The sequence below is a fragment of the Gymnoscopelus braueri genome (genome assembly GCF_963280865.1).
Source record: "Gymnoscopelus braueri genome assembly, chromosome: 12".
In the NCBI taxonomy this organism is placed as follows: Eukaryota; Metazoa; Chordata; class Actinopteri; order Myctophiformes; family Myctophidae; genus Gymnoscopelus; species Gymnoscopelus braueri.
The window spans coordinates 36,737,447-36,752,565 of record NC_137614.1 but is presented as its reverse complement, the minus strand read 5'-3'; the positions used below and the strand labels follow the sequence as shown (position 1 = coordinate 36,752,565).

At 44.8% G+C, this 15,119-nt stretch overlaps 1 protein-coding gene across 1 annotated transcript; it reads right to left on the bottom strand.

The window, feature by feature from the left end:
- Positions 1-2,280: 2,280 nt before the first annotated feature.
- LOC308096538 (myeloperoxidase-like) lies at positions 2,281-6,833 on the bottom strand (the record flags this gene model as incomplete). Its single annotated transcript, XM_080443956.1, has 8 exons — positions 2,281-2,457; positions 2,571-2,627; positions 2,753-2,952; positions 3,656-3,893; positions 4,407-4,577; positions 4,965-5,223; positions 5,569-5,729; positions 6,791-6,833. The coding sequence occupies 7 exons, from the start codon at positions 6,831-6,833 to the stop codon at positions 2,599-2,601; spliced, it is 1,101 nt and encodes a 366-aa protein (XP_080300082.1). The 3' UTR covers positions 2,281-2,457; positions 2,571-2,598.
- Between the last annotated feature and the right edge of the window lie 8,286 nt (positions 6,834-15,119).

Below are 15,119 nucleotides of genomic sequence, written 5' to 3'. Positions count from 1 at the left end.
CTCCTGCTGGTAGCAGCTAGAGGGCATACAGTCAGAAAGTTGAGAAAATCACAGGGAAGTGAGTACATTCCTTCCATTGACCAGGGGGTCAATTTATTTCAGTAATAACAGCAATACACTTTAACTCCTGACAGAAACTATGTACATACATATTTTATTAATCCACCCTCCTCCTGAGCTGTATGGAATAACTACACCTTAGTAGGCCTATTCTTGCTCATACATAGATTGTATTTACTGTTTTACAAAGGCAAGAAGGAAAATCAAGTCCTTTATGTATTTCTGACTGAAAGAAAATGGCATTTTCTTTGTGGATTTTAAAATGAAAAATTAAACCACTATTGTGTCTTTATTCCTTTCATTTATGTTTCTGGTTGTCTTGTTCCTTCTCTAATAGCTTACACATTGTTGTAATGCAATATTATCTCAATTTGATTTTCCTATCCCTCACCTGGTGCTCAGAATTGGTTACTCACAACAGTCGGCTTGCATTATTTGGTATTTGTGTGCAATGATTTTTTTGGTAGACATACTGTGTAATGGTTTTGCCTATAGTCCCCGTACTAGGCAATTTATTATTAAAATAATTATATTTAGCATGATGTGTTGAATTGGGATGTGTGTCTCATTCACATTTGAGCATTGTAAGGGCCCGTAGAGCATTTTTATGCCCATGTCTATCTATTTGTATGGTGAGCATGTAATGTATATGCTATACGTTTTAGCTATTTGTGTCTTCAGAGCCATAGTAAATTTCACCTTTTTACGTGTAAAGTGGGAGCTAGGAGGGAGGCACTTCAGGTGTGGTCAGCCTAGGCCTCAGGCAGCACACTGTGTTAATCCGGGCCTGTAAATAACTTAAATTCTCAACCAGTTGGGGTGCTTCCTTGTAACAGGAATTGTGACAGTCAGCAAAAAATCTAAATGTAAATCTAAGTGATGCTACTACTGGTGTGGTTTAGCAGCACTGACTGCACAGTAAAATTCCCCAGTGTTAAATTGAACTCTGAGAGTAGTGTACAAATGTAACCAAAGATTTCCCTCATCAGATTCCAAATGCTTTGTTTCAATTTATGCAGAAAATAAGGTCTGTGGTTAACATAAACAATATAGTTACACAAGCATAAAATACAGCTGTTAATAGATCAACTGTATTTTTTTCCAAAGTAATACGATCTGCGTGGTGTTGGAGATTATCTTGCTGAACTAAACGTGTAGATAATAACATAAGCCTTTGTGTGCTACAGAGCTTATTTTTGGAATTATCCCTGTGTGAACCCATGGTGGCAGTGTCTGATTCGGACTACAAAAAGATGGCCTGTAAAGCGATAGGCTCTGTGCATAACTGCAGTCGCAGGTTTCCAGAAGGGCATAATCCGTTTCCTGTTCCGGTTCAGTTTACCATAGTTTGTTTGATTGGCTCGGCTGCAGATTTGAACCGGAAAGACATAAAGTTGTCATATGGAAACACATATTAAGGTGTCATATGTCATAGGCCATTATTGATCCTGTGGGGGAATTTCAAGTGTCATAGCAGTAAAGCAGTGTAGGTGTGAAACTCAGGACAGATACAGGTAAAAGTAGTCTGCACTTGGACTGACTGACTACTTCGTTGGAATAAGGTATGATGAACTAAAAGATATAATAAATCTCAAGTAATCACAGTACTCAACATACATTAAATGAGACCTACAGCAGAATCAGCCTTGTTTAACCAGGCGACGCATTTGTTAAACACATGAAAGCCTGTGTCATAGTTAGTCAGCAGTGTTTTTTTCATTTTTATTACCGGTAAACATTTAATTCCAATGCACAATAGGTTGTTACAGATCTTACTTGCTGTCACTTTCTAAAATGCGTATGCCAGCGCCATCTGCTGGCCTAAGGTTTAATGAATATAAGATAATCTTACAACAGATGGTGTTTTCTCATTACTGCTGCTTACTTTTGCACTGATTGGTCGAATCCCTAACTCATAACCCACTCACCATTATTTGTAAGGATTATTAAAACTTCAAAAAACTATGATAATTGTATGTATGTTTACAAATTGTTTTATTTACATATGTGGTCATAATGCAATTATTCATTCCAGTTACAGAAATAAATACATCCAATATCATAGTTTACGTAGAGATCACATAATAATTTACATTAATTTGCCAACTGTAAGCTTTAAAAATAGATGATATAAAGGACCACAATGGTCCCCAGGACTTTCTTGTGTTATCCTTTTAGCCTAGATTTCTGACTGTACCTCGTGCTGTTTACATTTCTGACTAATAAAGTATTCAATCAATCAATCAAAAAAATACAAAGGAAAATTAGGCAGAAATTACTAAGGAATTCACAAAACATAATTGATAAATGAGGAATATGATATTGTTCATTTAATTGCTTAGAAATTAATGCAAAGACGCAGAGGCAAGCCCCTCGCAACGTGTGGCCCTCTGATTCCTATAGGGAGACAAAAGGAATCATTTTTGATATTCAAAACAATATTTGGGCATTTTGGGAATATTGCATTTAAGGCTATATTTAACTAAATGTTTAGTATGTTATGGTTATACCTTGTGGTCCTTGAGGTCCAGGTGATCCTTACACACCCCCAGCAAAGCCGTTAGGACCTTGATTCACAGAAAACGACAGTGAGAAATCAGAATCTCTGCAAATGAAAACTATTAGCATTTATCATCTTCAGCTAAACAGGTCAAACATGTATTTGTGCATTAAGAAACTCATTCATCACTACCTTCCCTCCATGGACTGAGGTCGAAGGCAGGTATGTCTGCACACTTGGTGTAACCGGCTGACCCTCTGGGGCGGTACAGGAAGGGTTTGTCAGGGAACTCAGTGATGCCAGTGTTGTCACAGATAATGCGAGCGAGGGATGTATTCCGTAGGGACTTTCTCTGGTTTTCAGTGAAAACTCCTGGGTTTTCCCACCAATGTCTGAAATTGACCAATTGTCATGACCTTTAGAACTAATGTGAATGCAAACAATGTACCACTGTGGCTAGAGTTGATGTCTGGAAACCAGAGGTTTCAAAAATTTTCAGTTCAAGAACCAAAACGTAAATTTGGTTCTCCTTGGGACCCAAACTTCCAAAAATACATTTTGCATTAACCACTTACATTATGAATTAACCACTTAAAGGAGAATTCCGGACAAATTAAGTGTTATCTTTGATGTCTCGTTACTCACCTACCGATGTGAAAAGTAGCGTTCTTTTTTTTCATATATTCCCCTGTCGTCATTTTTTAAACCCCCTCCGTTGTCATAATGGGAGCGCGTGGCTAAGGGAAATTCGTCTATTATAACCGACGCAAAGTTGTTTTTTTCACTACTAGTATTCATAGTAGAGTCTCATGATAGTCAAACATGCGTTGAAAGTATCTGCGAGGCTGCCGTCAATGGCGAACGATTTAACACTGGTTGCTTGTTTCCAGATTCTGGCAACACGAGTTGCCAGGTTCTGGAAGAAACAAGCAAATCTCCAGGAATTCAAGGCCTCATGGGGTGAGTAATTGATAGAAGAAGGGGAAAAAGTGTCCAGAGACTCCCGAGCCATTGTTTGGGAACCACTTCTTGTAAACCTGTATTTCATGTCTGCTATCAATGTAATTTCAGAGTCAGACAGTCCGCCTTGTTTACCTGTCTCCTTGACGAATGTTCTGGAACTGTTTGGAGATGATGCAGGCAAACAAGGGCCCCGTTCTGCCACCCTGTACGAAGGGCTCAGATACTCCACCCAGCCACACATCAATGTTGTCAGGAGTGCCATAGAGGAACATAAGTTTTCTGGCCAACTCGTAGTTATTCAATACTTCAGTCAGTTCTCTCAAATTTTGGGGCTGTGATAGACCACAATACTTGCGCCATTTGTTGTAGCCTGCAGAGAGAGAGAGCAAACAGTGAGGAATTGCAGCATTTGAGAAAATACTTTTGAAGGCTTTGTAGCCGATATTACAATTGGCTACTGGGAGGACCAGCCGGCAGACCTCGGCCACGTCATTATGACTCAGACATAACCACAATTAAAAGAATATTGATAATTGAATACAATAATCGATAAATGAATAATGTATTCCTATTTTGGGCATGTCATAGGTTAAAACTAAAAAATAAATAATCTAAAACAGTGAACGTTGCTGATTTACAAGCTTACGTGTCGGATGCAATGCGTTGTAAGCTTATAGATCTGCTATTTTCAATATTTTGTACACACTGTGAAAAAAAATGTGTTTCACAATTATTCGATTAATCAGTAGAAAAATAATCAATAGTTGCAGCCCTACCTGCCTGCACATGTTCGTGTGCATGACATCAATAAAATACACAGCAAAAAAATACCCACAACACCTGTGCTATTATTCTGTACATGACGTGAAACAGAAGGCCGTACCAGGAAGTCCATGGTCTCTGCCTCTCTGTAGGTTGAGAGAGGCCAGGTCAAGAGCCAAGTCAGAGGTGAATTGAAAGAGTCGTTCCCTCATCTCATCAGGCATCATGTGGTCCTGTGTGCTCAGTTTGGCCTTGCGACCCACCATTCCCCTGAGAATTGGGTCCACACCACCTATGGTGCACCAAAAGCGGTGTTGAGTTTCCAAAAAAAGAATCTGTGTTCTGTTCATGGATCCAATGTAGTTATTTAGTTCTTGTTGATATTTTTCATTGGTTAAATGTTTATAAACCGCACACATAAACACTTAAACCACTTTTAACCACTTTAAAGGTTTCTATTAAATAGCAAAAAAAGGCAGATCTACAAGCTCACAACGCGTCACAATACAATGCATTGTGAGCTTGTAGATCGACTATTTTCGCTAAGTTTGTGTGAGACTGTTTTACGACAAAGTAAGGCAATAATTTACAAAAAAACATACAAAGCTGAAATATGGAGATACAACGTTTTTTAGCTAACTGTATTGTAGTTTAATTGCCCAGCCCTAGTCGGTCATACTTTCAAAGACAACTCTCCATGGTGTGAAAAAGGCTTTGTGCAGCAGTGGGCTGGGGAATCTGGGATGCTCCTGGTATCGCTCATCGAGACGGAACATGTAGGGCTGAACAATCAGGTGGCCGAATCGGTAGGCAGCTGTCGCAAATATGTTGGAGATGCTTGGGTCCACATTTTCGTCATAGCCAGGGTAGGTAGAGAGTCTCTTATTGTAAAAATGTGGACCAACAATGTGTAACAAGTAGTCCCTATATGTGATGACCTGGTTGGAGAGAGTTTCACGTATTGAAATATCACTTCATCAATAATGGGATCATTGTTTTTGTTAGTGTATGGCATACACTAACAGTGGTTCCCAACCTTTTTTGGATCAGGGCGCACTTGAAAATCTTGAAACCGCTTGCGGCCCACCCATCTGACCACAGATGGTCAGATGGGTGGGCCGCATGCAGTTATATTAATGTTATATTATCAATACAATTGTAGTGTTTTGCCAATTAATAATAATAATATTTGTGGGCTCACTTGCAATATTCAGACGGTCCACCAGTGGGCCCCAGCCCACAGGTTAAGAATAGCTGGTGTATGCCAGTGTCTGTTCCCTTACCTGATGGTATCCTCCCATGATCTTACGAGATTCCTGGTAAAGTCTTTCTCCATTCCAGTGGGGATTGAGGTTGGCCAGAGCTCGTGCTAGACGGTTGTGCTCGCGCAACATCAGTGAGTGCAGGGCCAACAGTCCGATGTGTTCGTTGGCACGGCCATCACCTATGAGACAGCGAGGGAAGGTTGTAGTTTAAACAATAGTGGCTGATAGACACCTAACTTACAGTAAAGGTTAAATGGAATAAAACAAATTGCAGTTGAACAGTTTTTGTTTTGTAGTTATAGACTGGTATTTGCATTGCAGACTTTTCAGTTAAAGGTATCATGACATTCATTTTCACTTTTTTTATTTTGTTTTTGGTGTAAAAGTGAATGTCATTAAACCTTTAAAGGTTTAATGACATTCACTTTTACACCACATTCAAAGTCTTTGTCCTGGTCCTTCAAAAGTGTACAAAAAGTTTTAAGTGAAAATTCCATTCCAGTGATCCATGGCAGGTGTTTTTCTCTCACATTTCTAAAGCCTTTTCAACTGCAATGAAAAAATAAATCTTTGCCTGCGGGTGTCGCTGGTGAGGGATTTTGCGTGTCAATCATCGCCTCTGCTCCGCCCCCCCCAAAGGAAAGGACAGGGGAGGGGAGGGGCGAGGAGGAGAGTGGGCGGGATTAATCGACTGTGACCTCACTGTCGAAGGGCCAAGCTCAGATTACTTTTCAGCCTAATTATTCAGAAAACCCCAGACCACAGAAAATCCACTGAATGTTCTAAGTTCAGGTTTTTTGGGTGTAATTGAGGTCATAAAACCCCAAATAAAACATTGAAAATAAAAAAAGTAAAAATGAATGTCATGACACCTTTAATAATAATGTCACAGTCACTTTTGTATTTTTTTATTTAAAAATAATAATAATATAGGCCTATATTATTTTTCAATTATATAAAACATGACAACAGCATGGCTCTTGTTAGCCCTAGAATGTCTGTGATCTTATATACATTTCATGTATTTCAGACATTCTAGGGCTAGGCTCTTGTATACATAAAATGCCTATAAACAATCATACAAAACAGAGCAGACAGACATCACATAAAAAAACATACACACACACAATAACATTATAAAAAGAAAAATAAGAAAAACAAGGAGACAAATCAAATATTGTATTTGTTTGAATTAATTTCTCATTCATAAACTTGTCATTATTATTATATAGTGGACAACCCAGATACCCCTTTATCGTGCATGCCTGATTGGCTAACGCCATCGTCTTTGAGGACTGGTCGAGTGACATCACGTGACATCACAATATGCAATATAATAAGGTGTAGTGCACCAAATACGACTCAATTCTTTGAACTGGTCTGGTTGCAAGCAAAGCATACAAGGAGAGCGTACAAGGAGAGCAATCATTTCCCATCTCTGATAGCGGGCGGCAAAGAATCCGGAAAGATCCTCGTAAGAGCCAGGAAGACTCAAGGAATTCCATTCTGATCCAAGGTCAGGTGCTACAGTTTGAGGTATGTTGCACTTGGAAGAACATTTGGTCGAAGCACATTTGGTCGAAGCACAGAGGAGATCCAACCATGCAGCCGTGGCGGTGGGGGACTGCATGTACTCCTTTGGAGGACTTCTGCAGGAGGGTCTGATGGATGTGAACGTCTTCAACAGTGCTAAGCGCAATTGGACATTACTCAAAGTGACTGGAGATACTCCCTCCATGCGCATCCATCACACAGCTGTGCTTATAGACAAAGACGTCTACATTTGGGGAGGGTACACAAACAAAGGTCCAACGCACTCCAACGCACTTTATAAGTTTGAAGTCGATGGAGTCAATTGGTCCATTCCTCAGAGTAATGGGAATGCCCCAGCAGTAATGCTGGACCATTCAGCTTGTGTCTTAGAGAAGTCCATGTATATCTACGGAACGCACTTCAACTATAAAGAGTCAATATTTGGCTACGTGACCTCTGCAATCCACAAGTTGGACACCGCCCAAATGACCTGGTCTGTAATTGACGCGATGGCACCTATTTCGGAAGGTCACTCTGCCACCATCATTGGGACAAGGATGTTTGTATTTGGGGGACATCCGTGCACAAAGTTCTTTATGCATGTGGAATAATCTATGATTATGACGGTGGGGTGTTAATGACTTGTACCTACTTATGTGGCCTTCTAGCTCCATCCAGTGGTGAATGACCGTTTGTTCAGCTAATTGTAGGAGAAGTGACGCACTTCCGGTCTAACGTGAATAATAATAATACTTTCATTAGATTTAGGTAGATTAGCGGCTTAATCCGCACGTAGAAAGTATTGTCCTAGTAGTGGGGTAATTTATGTATTTACTATCTACTTTTCTGTGGGGTATTTAGTTATTTGTTATGCCTGCCAGCGTGACCAAAAGTACTGCGCATGCGTCAACTTCTATAGGACCGGGGCTTTCTGAATAGAAGCTTCAGTAACAAAGCAGAGCCGCGGTGGGCAGTTGGTATGTAATCTGAGAGCTAATTTTACACGACTTAACGTATTTTCTCACATATATATTATACCTTGTGAAGATGTATTTCATGTCGGTAATAATTGTTATGTTCTATGTTTTTATCTCCAGGTTTATAACCTAACTACCGTTGTAACAACCAGTATAGTGTTTAGATAAGAGTGTGATTGTTTGTGTGTGAATGAAACAGAAATAAAACACCAGAAAAGACACTTGTTTGAGTTGTATCCACTGACCACGGCGCTACTACCTTTCCAAAGGGAAATCTACGATTATACAGGGTGTGATTGATTAGATATTTGGACAGTTATAAACCTGGAGATAAAAACATAGAACATAACAATTATTACCGACATGAAATACATCTTCACAAGGTATAATATATATGTGAGAAAATACGTTAAGTCGTGTAAAATTAGCTCTCAGATTACATACCAACTGCCCACCGCGGCTCTGCTTTGTTACTGAAGCTTCTATTCAGAACCACTCGTCGTCTCCGGAGGAGAACGAAAGTGTGGAACAGACGGACGAGGAGAAAGAGGACGCGACGGTCGGACCACTTTCACTCGACGCTGCACGGCGGAGAAGCTGTTAAAGGGAAGTACAATTGTGTTCATATTGACTACCAGTAGTAAAGAAGGCTGTGAGGGCCAAAAGAAGAGAAAAGCTGTAAGCTAAAAGAAGTAAAAGTGACTGTTTCTGTGGAAGGATCGCTGTGCACTGATGCTAGCCGTGCTAAAGCTAACCAACAGCTGTTGCTTGCTGAAAGAACAGCTGCTGAGCCACTGTTGCTAACAGGATGCTATGCTACAAGCTACATGCTATCATTCTATTGTCTCTTGTTGATGCTACGATACACTGCTACGTGCTAGAGAGGATTGTCTCTTGGATGTTTTGCTAGAAGGCTATGCTGAGGATGCTATGCTACACTGCTACATACTAAGGGAGCCCTATCGTGCTATTGTCTCTTGTTGAGATACAACAACACACTGCTGTATGCTAAGGAGGCTGCAGTAGCGCACTATTGACTTTGATGCGATTGACTTTGCTGCTATTTAACTCTTTGCTGCGGGCTGCTAGCTAGTAAACCGTAATCAAGCTATTCCGGGGTCCTTATATCTGCGCTGAAAGCGAGTAAAGGAGAGCCATAAGACGGAAAGCAATATGGAGGCAGTTGAGGATTCACAGAAGAAGCTACGCAATGCATTGACCACATTCGGGAGGATAGCAAATTGGATAGACGATGCTATTAGTCGTGCGCCAGCCTTGGAGCTGGACAGAGAGAGAAAAGCACTCCAGAGTGAGTGGAGAATACTCTTGGGGTTCTTTAATGTATATGAGGAAGCCTTAAAAGAGGAGGATGAGACTAAAAATGCAAAAGCGATTGCAGACGCCCAGGCGAGGAGGGCTGCCAATAGACAAATGCTCGAAGACACAGATCAGAGGGTCCGGGCGGAACTATGGACCCGCTGTGCAGAACCGAATGTGAGGACCCTGAGGGGGGAGTTTGATGATGCTTTGGCGAAGGTCCGGGTACTTAGCTTGAAGACGGCATCCATAGAGCAACGAGAGAGAGAGAAAAGAGGACTAGAGAGGAGACTCTATGACTTTGTACAAGTGATGGAGGAATGGAAGCCCATTGTCCCTGTGAGTAACGCAGAGGAGTTGCAGGCAACTTTCAGGGCCCTAAAGGACCAAAAAGAGGTGCTACTGGAAGACTGGGCCGAGGTTAAGGAAGCTGACGAGAAGGAGGAATCGTTAGTGGTGGTAGACGTGGATCACGACGACCCGTTAAAGCATACCACAACCCCAGCCAGCCCGCAAGTGCTCAGCTTTAAGGACCGACCTGCCAGATCCAGTGTCAGTGCCCTCCCTAGCCGCGGATATATGGGGCCACCCGCTCCGACCTCCACACCAGTAAGAGAGGGTGGGTCTCCGCGCTTGTCATTTCCAACCACAGGCATACCACCACAGCAGAGTGGCCGCACTGGCGCCACTGATGCATCGCAGGTGGTGTCTGAATCCCACGGTATGTCAGGCATGGCATATGGAGGAGATGGCAGCGCCCAGTACAGGGCTAAAGTAAAGCTGAAGGCCATGAGTCTGCCTAAGTTCTCCGGGGACCGAAGAAGCTATTGGCACTGGCGGGGCGATTGGGAGGGAGTCCAGAAGTTGGGAGAACCCTCGGGATTAGAAGTGTGCAAAAAGGCTCACCTACTTGACAGCCTGGATGGGGCACTGAAGACAGAGCTTCGATTAGATACATGCAGAACGTCAATTGATATATTTAGACTCCTGGATAACCGGTTTGGGAACAAGGGAATAACTGCTCAGATGATCCTGGGGGAACTAGAGGAAATGCCTGCGGTAAAGAACCACCAGCCTAGGAAGGCCATAACCTTAATCCAGACAGTGGAGAGGGCACTGGTGGACCTAGAAGACCTGGGAATGGTGGATAACATGAAGAACCCATTGATGATCAACAAGATAGTAGGGAAGCTTCCCGGGGATATCAAAGAGAGATGGATCACCCTGGAGCAGGATGCCATGAATGGTGTCAACGCAGGGGATCATTTCGATAGTCTCTTGGAGTTTCTGAAAAAGCAGGAGGCGGTCCTCGAAAGGCTAGCAGAGCTGGATTTTGGAACCACCTATACTAATGAGAGGACATCCCAACGAGAGAAGCCGAGAGAGAGACGGCAGGAAAAGCAGTCATTCACCAAGACAGCAGTGAGTGAGATCAAGAGGGAGTTCCGGCGAGAACCGTGCACTATGTGTGGAGATGGAGAACATGGAGGAGAACTATTCCGCTGCCAGGCTTTCAAGAAGGCTAACCTGTCAGTTAAGAAAGCCCAGGTGAAGAAGACAAAAGCGTGTTTCAAGTGCCTGAGTGTTCACGGAGCCGACAGGGCATGTAGACAGAGGTTTCCCTGCCGAAAGGAAGAGTGTGTAGGGCAGGACGCTCCTGCAGACCATCATTACCTCCTCTGTCCCAGCTCAGAAGGAAAAGGGACATCAACCAGAAGGGAAACCAGGTTTGAGAAGAGGAGAGGGCCCCGTGGCCTGACAGAGGAACAGGAAGCCGTCGCAGCCAAGCTTGAAGCTAAGTTGGATCCAAAAGTGATGGAGGAGTTCAAGAAAGCCTTCACTAACAAAGTAACCTCAAAGGTATGCTCCAGGAACAGTCTGGTGGAGAAAAGTGGCTTAAAGGAGCTACCAGTCCTCATGATGCTTGTGGATGTCACAACAAGAGGAGGAGACTATATCGGAGCCCTGATTGACCTCGCCTCTGACACAAACTATATCACGCACCGAGCCGCTAAAAGACTCGGACTGACTGGAGAACCAATCACGCTGGTGGTTTATGGAGTTGGGAAGATGGAGGCAAGGGTCGACACGAGGAGATATCTCGTGGCAATCAAAGTATGGACCCCAAGAGGAACCTTAAAATCCCACGAGATGATCTGCTACGGCTTAGATGACATCGCCAAAGTGGATCGAGTGGTTGAATCAGAAGAACTGGAGCAGTTCTTCCCAGGGGTCAGGCCAGGAGAATTGGCCCGTCCCGAGAAGATTGAACTTCTCATCAGCACTCGCGAAGGCCGACTAGCACCGCAGAGACTGCATAGAATCGGTGATCTAGTGCTGTGGGATGGTCCACTGGGCAAGACCGTGAGCGGTGTACATCCGGACCTCTTTGAAGAGGTGGAGGTGACAACACGCTATTCATTAACACACTTTGCTCGTTCCATGAGGACGGCAGCCATTAAGGTGGAGGAACACCTTTTAAACGTCCTGAAGCCTGTGGACAATGTGAAGGAACACCCTTTGAACGTCCCAAAGCCTGTGGACAATGTGAAGGAACACCCTTTAAATGTCCCAAAGCCTGTGGACAATGTGAGAAAGGCAAATACCGCTACAAGTACTACCGATGCCCTAAGCTGGTGGAAGATGGACAGCATTGGAGCAGCATGTAACCCTGCATGCGGAGGCTGTCTTTGCGGGAAGTGCTCTCCGGGAGGAAAGGAGATGACGCTGGTTGAAGAAAGGGAGATGGAGCGTATCAAAGCAGGCTTGACCTTCAAGGAGAGGGATGAGCACAGTGGAGAGCCCCACTGGGATGCAAAGTACCCCTGGAAGGAGGATCCGGCATCACTCCCCAACAACCGCAAAGTAGTGGAAGCAACGTTCCTAAGAACAGAGAAGCGCCTCGGAAAAGATCCCAAGTGGAAAGAAGCCTACACCAGGCAGATCCACGAAATGATTGAAAGAGGAGCAGCGGTGAAGTTGACAAAGTCCATGATGGAAGAGTGGCCTGGAGCAGTGTGGTGGGTGAGTCATCTGACAGCCCCCAATCCCCATTCAGTTACCACACCAGTGCGTATCGTCTGGGACAGCAGCCAAGAATACAGGGGAGTGAGCCTGAACAACATCCTGATAAAGGGTCCTGACGTGCTAAACCCCATCCGGGCAGTATTACTCAGATTCCGGGAGGGAGAGTTTGCTGCTATCGGCGACATCAAAAAGATGTACAATTCAGTGTGGCTGGAAGAGCAAGAAGTCCATCTTCACCGATTCCTGTGGAGAGACTCACCACAGGACAAGATTGAAGACTATGCCATTGTACGGGTGAACATGGGAGATAAGCCGGCCGGATGCATAGCGCAAGTGGCTATGAGGGAGACTGCTAATCTTCCTCAGTTCTCCCACCTTGCGGATGAAAGAAGTGTCATTCAGGAGAACAGCTACGTGGATGACATCTTTGCATCACACAATGACCCAAGCAGGCTTGAAGAGATCCTGAAGGGGGTCAAAACTATACTGACAACAGGAGGCTTCCACCTAAAGCCCTGGATCCGGTCTGGGCAAAGTGGGAGGATTGATGCTTCAGAATCCAAGCCTGAGACACTGATCCTGCCTAACCAGCTCAAAGAAGAAGACAACAAGGCATTGGGAGTTGGTTACCTCGTCCGGGACGACAAGCTCTTTGTCATGGTATCCATCAACTTCTCTAGGAGAAAGGGTAAGATGAGGACTGGAGAAGACCTGAGCGAAGAGGAAGTTGTGGAGATGACGCCAAACCCATTGTCACGTCGGGTGCTACTAAGCCAAGTTGCTGGACTGTACGACCCTCTAGGTCTCGCAACCCCAATGAAGCAAAAGGGAGTGGTTCTTGTGAGGAGAGCCTTCCAGGAGGCCGGCAACCTGACAAAAGACACCTGGGATGAACCACTATCTGATGACCTCCGTGGAAAAGCAGTGGAGCTATTCAAGGAGTATACAAGACTGAGCAGCATCACGTTTCACAGGAGCATCACGCCCTCCGGCTGGAGGGGAAAGCCATGGGGTATCACGTTTTCGGATGGAAGCAGTGAGTCCTATGGAGCTGTCCTGTACCTAAGGTGGAGGACATCTGATGGTGTAGTCACCCGACTGGTAGAGTCAAAGGCAAAACTAGCCCCTCTTGACCAGAAGGGCGACGCGGTCAAGGCCGAGATCTGTGGAGCTGTGTTCGCCTCTCGTCTAAAGGGCTACGTGCTGAAGCATGGAAGATTGGAAGTGGAGAGATGGTTCCATTTCGTGGATAGCCAGACGGTGCTAGGGGCCATCCAAAGAGAAAGCTACGGGTTCCAGACGTTCTTTGCTAATCGAGTCGGGGAGATCCAGAAGGCTGGCCCCGTGGAAGACTGGTGGTGGATACCTGGAACACTAAACGTCGCTGACTTAGTGACAAGGAGCGGCTGCACCCCTGAACTGCTCAAAGAGAGCTCTGTATGGCAAAATGGTCCTGACTTCCTGGCCGATCCTGAAGAAGAATGGCCCATGAAATCCGCCTCCGAAGTAGTGGCTGCTGCTAGAGACGTCGTGAGCAAGCTCCAAAGAAAGTCCTTCTCAGCTGTAACTACAAGAGCACAGGCCAAGCTGATGGCTCCCCCTGTAAGTCATGAGAAGAAAAAGACAGAAGATGGAGTGCCACAAAAATCTTCAGACACAACAGCCTTTCCCTCGGAGGAGAGCAAAGTCCCCCAAAAGCTCTGGGGCGCTGCGCTTGTGGACCAGGTCGACCCAAGAAAATACAGCACGCTGATCAAACTCTGCAATGTGATCGGCTTCGTCAGAAGGGCTGTGAAGTTCTGGTTGCAGCGGAAGAAGAAAACCTGCACACCAGTAAAGTGGGAGGCCTTGACAGTGACTGAACGTCAAGCCGCTTTCGAAGAACTAAGCCTGGCAGCTCAAAAAGGAGTGAAGTTTCCTGAAACTACTCTGAACAGGCTTGTAGTCCGTGAGGAGAAAACTTCTAAACTGTTACTGTGCCACGGCCGAGTCCAGACCATGACTGAAGGACGGACCGGCGTGCCCTTAATTCCCTACGGGGAGTGGGTTAGCATTCTTCTGGCAGAAGAAGCCCACCGGGCCAACCATGAGGGAGTAGCTGGAACCCTCTTACGAATGAGGAAGAAGGCTTGGATTGTGCAAGGACCAAGAGTTGCTCGGAAAGTGATCGACTCCTGCATTCACTGCCGGAAGAACAGGGCAAAGATGTGCCAGCAAGTTATGAGCGACCTCCCGCCGGAGCGCACAACGCCAGCTGCACCATTTGAATACACAACGTTGGATCTCTTCGGCCCTTACACCATCAGAGATGCAGTGAAGAAGAGGACTAGCAAGAAAGCCTGGGGCATTGTCTACTGCTGCATGGCATCAAGAGCGGTGCATGCCGACATCGTAGAAGACCTATCAACAGAAGGTTTCCTGAAAGCATTTCAACGCTTCACTGCCCTGAGGGGCCATCCTAAGAAGCTCTGGTCTGACCAGGGGACCAATTTTGTTGGAGCTAAGCCAGTACTGGAAGAACTTTACAAGTTCCTGGCAAGTGTCGACAAAGAGAAAGTCCAAAAGAGAGCTGCCGAGAGTGGGACAGATTGGACTTGGGTATTCCACCCAGCTGACTCGCCACACCGGAATGGCGCAGCAGAAGCCGCTGTTCATGTGATGAAAAGAGCAATGAGCAGCGTGGGAGAAGAAGGAAACATGACAGCACTAGAGTTC